The sequence below is a fragment of the Sminthopsis crassicaudata genome, chromosome 5 (genome assembly GCF_048593235.1).
Source record: "Sminthopsis crassicaudata isolate SCR6 chromosome 5, ASM4859323v1, whole genome shotgun sequence".
NCBI classification, from domain to species: Eukaryota; Metazoa; Chordata; class Mammalia; order Dasyuromorphia; family Dasyuridae; genus Sminthopsis; species Sminthopsis crassicaudata.
This window is the reverse complement of record NC_133621.1, coordinates 16,651,535-16,657,265: the sequence shown is the minus strand read 5'-3', so window position 1 is coordinate 16,657,265 and position 5,731 is coordinate 16,651,535. Positions and strand designations below refer to the sequence as shown.

General features: G+C 65.6%; 1 protein-coding gene across 1 annotated transcript; it reads left to right on the top strand.

Annotated features, from left to right (window-relative positions):
- The first annotated feature begins 940 nt into the window (after nucleotides 1-940).
- Nucleotides 941-4,665, top strand: TRIL (TLR4 interactor with leucine rich repeats). The gene is given in 2 exon segments (XM_074266589.1): nucleotides 941-4,474; nucleotides 4,476-4,665. Coding segments are annotated over 2 exon segments (2,664 nt in total). The 5' UTR covers nucleotides 941-1,874; the 3' UTR covers nucleotides 4,540-4,665.
- Nucleotides 4,666-5,731: the final 1,066 nt, after the last annotated feature.

Genomic DNA, 5,731 nt, shown 5'->3' with positions numbered 1-5,731 from the left:
GAGGCTCATGGACTAGGATCTTCTAAGGCCCCTTTGAGCTCTCAATGGAGGAGGGGGGAAGGCTAGACAAGAAGCTTCTTTAGGAAAGAACTCCTGGTCTTACCTGAACTTTGTATATCAGCCAACACTGGCCGCTTAATAATTATGTTGCATTGTATAGAGAATTAATAGTGTGCTGCTTTTTGTTACTGTTGCATTTCCTCTTCCAATATTTCAGAGTTTGCAAAACAAATTACAAACCCAGTGCTTAGCACTTGGTAAGGACGTTAACCATTCGTTCATTCACTCATCTAATTTGAACTTCCCAGCAATCCTAGAGATGGATGTCCCCATTTTACAGATTAGAACATTGAGGCTCTAATTTAGATGAAGCCTGGATCCCAGCTAAGAGACAGGAGGTTTTCCTGACTCCAGCCCCTCAGCTTTGTAGCTCCTCAGCTTGCTTTCTATCCCACATTTCCAAAGCAGAACCGTAGGAGGTGGGCACCGGAGAGCCTGGCAAACCCTTGCTGCAGGCAGTGCCCTGGGCCTTCCGTGCCCCTCCCGAGGTTCGTGGTAGACCTCACAGAAGCTGACCAGAAGGGCTTCAGAGGGCGTAACAGGATTCATAGGAACGGATCTAAAAACTGGCCCGGCAGGTCCTCGCCTGGGCCGCCCGGCTGCCCGTGCCAAGGCCCGGCCTGGGGGAGCCATGTTGAACAAGGGCCCCCTCCCGGGGGGCGGAAGCCAGGCTCCCCCAGCCCGGTCTCATCCCCCAGATGTTAGAGCCCAGAACCCGGGCCCTCGGTGCCGGCCCGCCCCTTGCAGCAGGAGAACAGTGACAGCGCCCGCTCCCCAGTCCTCCCCAGACAGCCTTGATGTGCCTGCCAAAAACTTCCTATATAATGCGCATGGCCCCGGGCCAAGCTCGGGGAAAACTTCCTGCCCGGCTCGGGGAGGGCGCTTCTCTCCAGGCAATTGCCTTCCACCGGATCGCTCCGAGGGGACGCTCGCTCGCTCCCGCCGCTCGCGGGAAGGGGCCAGGTTCCTCTTTTCAAATAAAAACGGCTCTGGCTGTCTGCAGATGTCCTCGGTGGTCGCCCCCGCCCTGCCCCCACTCTGCCGGCCGCCCCCCTCCTCCGTGCCGAGAGCCGGCCTCTTCTCCCACTCCTCCCCTCCCCCCCAGCCCTCCTTCCCAGCCCCCGCCCGTTGGTCCCAGGCCCCGCAGCTGGTTCCAATCCGTCCCTTCCCATTCGGGGGCCGCTGTCCCCGGAGCTGCCCAGAAGCAGCGCGGCGGCGGCCCGGGCGGCTCCAAGACTTCCTGCTCCCCCTCGCGGGGGGCTCGCTCCCAGCCTCGCCGGATCCTCTTTCCCGCCTGGGGTCCCAGGGGGGGACCAAGTGTGGGAAGTACGAATTTCCGGCCCCGGTTTTTTTCTCTCTCTCTCTCTCTTCCCTCAGCACTTTCGGGAGTTCGGGCTCGGGCAGGCAGCCCCGGAGTCTGCTCGCTCGTCCCCGGCGGTGGCGGGGGAGGGGGAGGGGGCCGCCCTTTCACATCAGCCCTTGTCCCCCCCTTGGCCAGGCGGCGGCGGCAGCGGAGGCAGAGGAGAAGGGAGAGCGGCCGGAGGAGGGACCGCAGCCATGGAGCTGCCCGGCCACCTGGGCTCGGGCTGGGCGGAACGCGGACGGGCCGGGCCCTCTGGGGAGCTCTGAGCGACCTCGCTGCAGCCGCGGGCCGGGCCCGGCCGCCGGGAATCAGGCCTTGCAGCAGGCCCACAGCGGACCCGAAGGCGGAGGGGGCCGGCTTTCCCTCCCCACTCCCCGGCCCCGCCCAGACGGACCCTTGCACTTGGTCCGCGGGCCGGCAGGCGGGCGGGCAGGCGGCCGCCGGGGCGCGAATGGTGCTGGCGCGGCGGGGCTCGGTCCAAACTCCGGGAGCGTCTCCCCAGCAGCCGAGCTCCGACACCAGGGAGGAAGCCGACGGAGCGAGTCGGGGGCCTGGCGGCGGCTGCGGGCGGGGAAAGGGGCATGAGGCAGAGAGCCCGGGGCTGTGGGCTACGCAGAGGGACCCGCGCGCCAGTCCCGCAGTCGGCCGCTCGGGGATGGAGGGCGCCTGGACCGCCCGCTTCTTGCTGCTGCTGGTGGGCGGCTGCTGGTCGCTGCCGCCCCCGCCGGAGCCCATCTGCCCGGAGCGCTGCGACTGCCAGCACCAGCAGCACCTCCTCTGCACCAACCGCGGGCTGCGCGCGGTGCCCAAGACCAGCGCTCTGCCCAGCCCCCAGGAGGTGCTCACCTACAGCCTCGGGGGCAACTTCATAGCCAACGTCACCGCCTTCGACTTCCACCGCCTGGCGCAGCTGCGGCGCCTCGACCTGCAGTTCAACCAGATCCGCTCCCTGCACCCCAAGACCTTCGAGAAACTCTCGCGGCTGGAGGAGCTCTACCTGGGCAACAACTTGCTCGATGGGCTGGCCCCGGGCACGCTGGCCCCTCTGGCCAAGCTGCGCATCCTCTACGTCAACGGCAACGAGATCGGCCGCTTAAGCCGGGGCTCTTTCGAGGGCCTGGAGAGCCTGGTCAAACTCAGGTTAGACGGCAACTCCCTGGGCTCCCTGCCCGACTCGGCCTTCGCGCCCCTGGGCAACCTCCTCTACCTGCACCTGGAGGCTAACCGCATCCGCTTCCTGGGCAAAAACGCCTTCGCCCACCTGGGGAAGCTGCGCTTCCTCAACCTGTCGGGCAACGAGCTGCAGCCGTCGCTGCGCCACCCCGCCACCTTCGGGCCGCTGCGCTCGCTCAGCACCCTCATCCTGTCGGCCAACAGCCTGCAGCAGCTGGGCGCCCGCGTCTTTCAGCACCTGCCCCGGCTCGGCCTGCTCTCCCTGAGCGCCAACCAGCTGGCTCACCTGGCGCCCGAGGCCTTCGTGGGGCTGGGCGCCCTGCGGGAGCTGCGCCTCGAGGGCAATCGGCTGCGGGAGCTGCCCCCCGCGCTGCTGGACCCGCTGGCCAGCCTAGAGACCCTGGACCTGAGCCGCAACGAGCTCTCGGCGCTGCACCCGGCCGCCTTCCGCCGCCTGGCCCGGCTGCGCGAGCTCAACCTGCGGGACAACGAGCTGGGCGCGCTGGCCGGGGACATCTTCGGCGCCAGCCCGGCCCTCTACCGCCTGGACCTGGACGGCAACGGCTGGGTGTGCGACTGCCGCCTGCGCGGCCTGAAGCGCTGGATGGGCCACTGGCACTCGCAGGGCCGCCTGCTGACCGTGTTCGTGCAGTGTCGGCACCCGCCCGCGCTGCGCGGCAAGTACCTCGACTACCTGGACGACGCGCAGCTGCAAAACGGCTCCTGCCTCGAGCCGACCGCCTCCGCCCAGCAGCCCTCGGCCCAGCCCGCCGTGTCTCCCGTAGCGGGCGCCGGGGAGGAGCAGGGGGCGCCCTCTCCTGGTGGTTTCGGGAAGCCCCAGTCCCAGGCGCAGCAGCCGCAGCCGCGCGGGCGAGCCCTTCCCGGGGCGGCCTCCGACGAGGGGGCGGGGACGCACGGCAGCCACCAGAGCGGCCTGAGGCTTAGCCGGCGGGGCCCGGGCCCGCAGCGGCCGTCCTCCTCCTCGGCCCCCGCGCTTCAGCTGTCCCCGCCCGCGGATCTGCTGGAGAAGCCCGAGGGCACGCGCCCTCCCTGGGAAGAGGAGGGCCCCTCCCCGCCTAGCCCGAGCTTTCCCGCGGACGCCCCGTCCAGCCCGGCCCCGTCGGCCGCCAGCGATTCCGGGCAGAGAGCGGAGATGCAGCGCCTGGCGGCCAAGCACCGCGAGCGGGGCGCCCCGTCCGCGGCCAGGGAGACGCCGCCCCCGCTGGTGTCGGACCCGTGCGACTTCAACAAATTCATCCTCTGCAACCTGACGGTGGAGGCGGTGGGCACGGACACCGCCACCGTGCGCTGGGCTGTCCGCGAGCACCGCAGCCCCCGGCCGCCCGACGCCGCCCGCTTCCGCCTGCTCTTCGACCGCTTCGGGCAGCAGCCCAAATTCCACCGCTTCGTCTACCTGCCCGAGCGGAGCGAGGCGGCCACGCTGCGGGAGCTGCGCGGAGACACCCCCTACCTGGTGTGCGTGGAGGCGGTCCTCGGGGGGCGGGTGTGCCCCGTGGCTCCCCGGGACCACTGCGCCGGCCTGGTCACCCTGCCCGAAGCCGGGCGCGTCGGGGGCCGAGCCGGAGGCGTGGACTACCAGCTGCTGACCCTGGCGCTCCTGGCCGTCAACGCGCTCCTGGTGTTCCTGGCGCTGGCGGCCTGGGCCTCCCGCTGGCTGCGGAGGAAGCTGCGAGGCCGCCGGAAAGGGGGCGCCCCGGTGCACGTGCGCCAGATGTATTCCACTCGGCGGCCTCTGCGCTCCATGGGCACCGGGGTCTCGGCAGACTTCTCGGGCTTCCAGTCGCACCGGCCGCGCACGGCCGTGTGCGCCCTGAGCGAGGCCGACCTCATCGAGTTCCCGTGTGACCGCTTCATGGACAGCGGGGGGCGGCAGCGGAGGGAGCCGACGGGACGACCACCTCATGCAGCGCTTTGCCGACTGAGGCCCCGGTGCCCGTGGAGGGGGGGGCCGGGGGACGCCGTGGGCTCCGTGGCTCTCCTCCAGATCTCCCCCGGGACCTCTTTCCCCTCAAACCCTCCTTTGCCTTGGCCCTCCGGCCCCCAGGGCTCCGGACTGTCCGAGCCGGAAAGTCTCCGTGAGAGGCCGGCGGACATGCGCTGTGGCCATGGATCGGGACCACTTCCTTTGCTATCGTGCCCGAACGTCAGCTTTGGTTCTGTGGGAGCAAAAAACACGGAGGAATCAGCATCTCCCATCAGCTGGACCTCTGTTCCGAAGCCTTTGTGCTTAATCACTGCCCTCTAGAAAGACACACCTTTGTTTTTGTTTTAAAAACTCCAGAGCCTCCTTGGGAGGTCAAGGCAGCAGCCCCTAGAGGCCCAGGAATCCCCGCGGGGCCTAGGAAGAGCTGGGAAAACGGCTCCCTATCCCTGTGTGCTGAGGTAGCATCCGGGGCTTTTCGGATTTCATCTGCTGAGACAAATACCCAAGAATTCTTTGAAACTGTGAAAACTCTGCCAGCCCTGACATTGCCCTAATGAGCGCCCAGGCTTTTCTAGCCAGCCTGGCTATTTAAAAGGCAATAATGAAGTCACAAAGTAGTTCAACTTAGGGAACGGGGCCTAAGGCTGCATACTTTCCTTGGAGCCAGTTCAAGAGGGAGATGGATCCCTCACCTGTGTGGGAGAGCCCCTTCGGCCTTTCCTCTCACTTGCCTGAGGCAAAGGAAAATGCACTGGCAGTGTCTGCAGCTGACTGGCCCAGCTTGGGGAAGCTTCTGATCCTCTCTGACAACTCGAATAAACCCCAGGGGAAACTGGATCAAGGATCCCAGAGAAATCATCCACTTGATGAACTTCCCTTAGTCTCTAGCTGAAGATAAGCCTAATGAATCTCCTAATGTAGAAGGAACTGAAGAGTCACTAACTCTTCACTGACTGCAGCCATGGGTGACCCTTGTGGGCCCACTCTGGGTAGAATGGGAGAAGCTGTGGACACCAAGTGAATTACCCGTGCCAATGAGTGTCTTTCTATTAAAAACCAGCAGAATCTTCTAAGGGTTTAGAACTCACTGTGAAAAATGATTATTTTTTTTAAAAATTAACCCATACACTAAATGTCCAGTGTTTGACTCTGCTATCAAATATTGATAAAGTTATGTCCTAGCTTGTAGA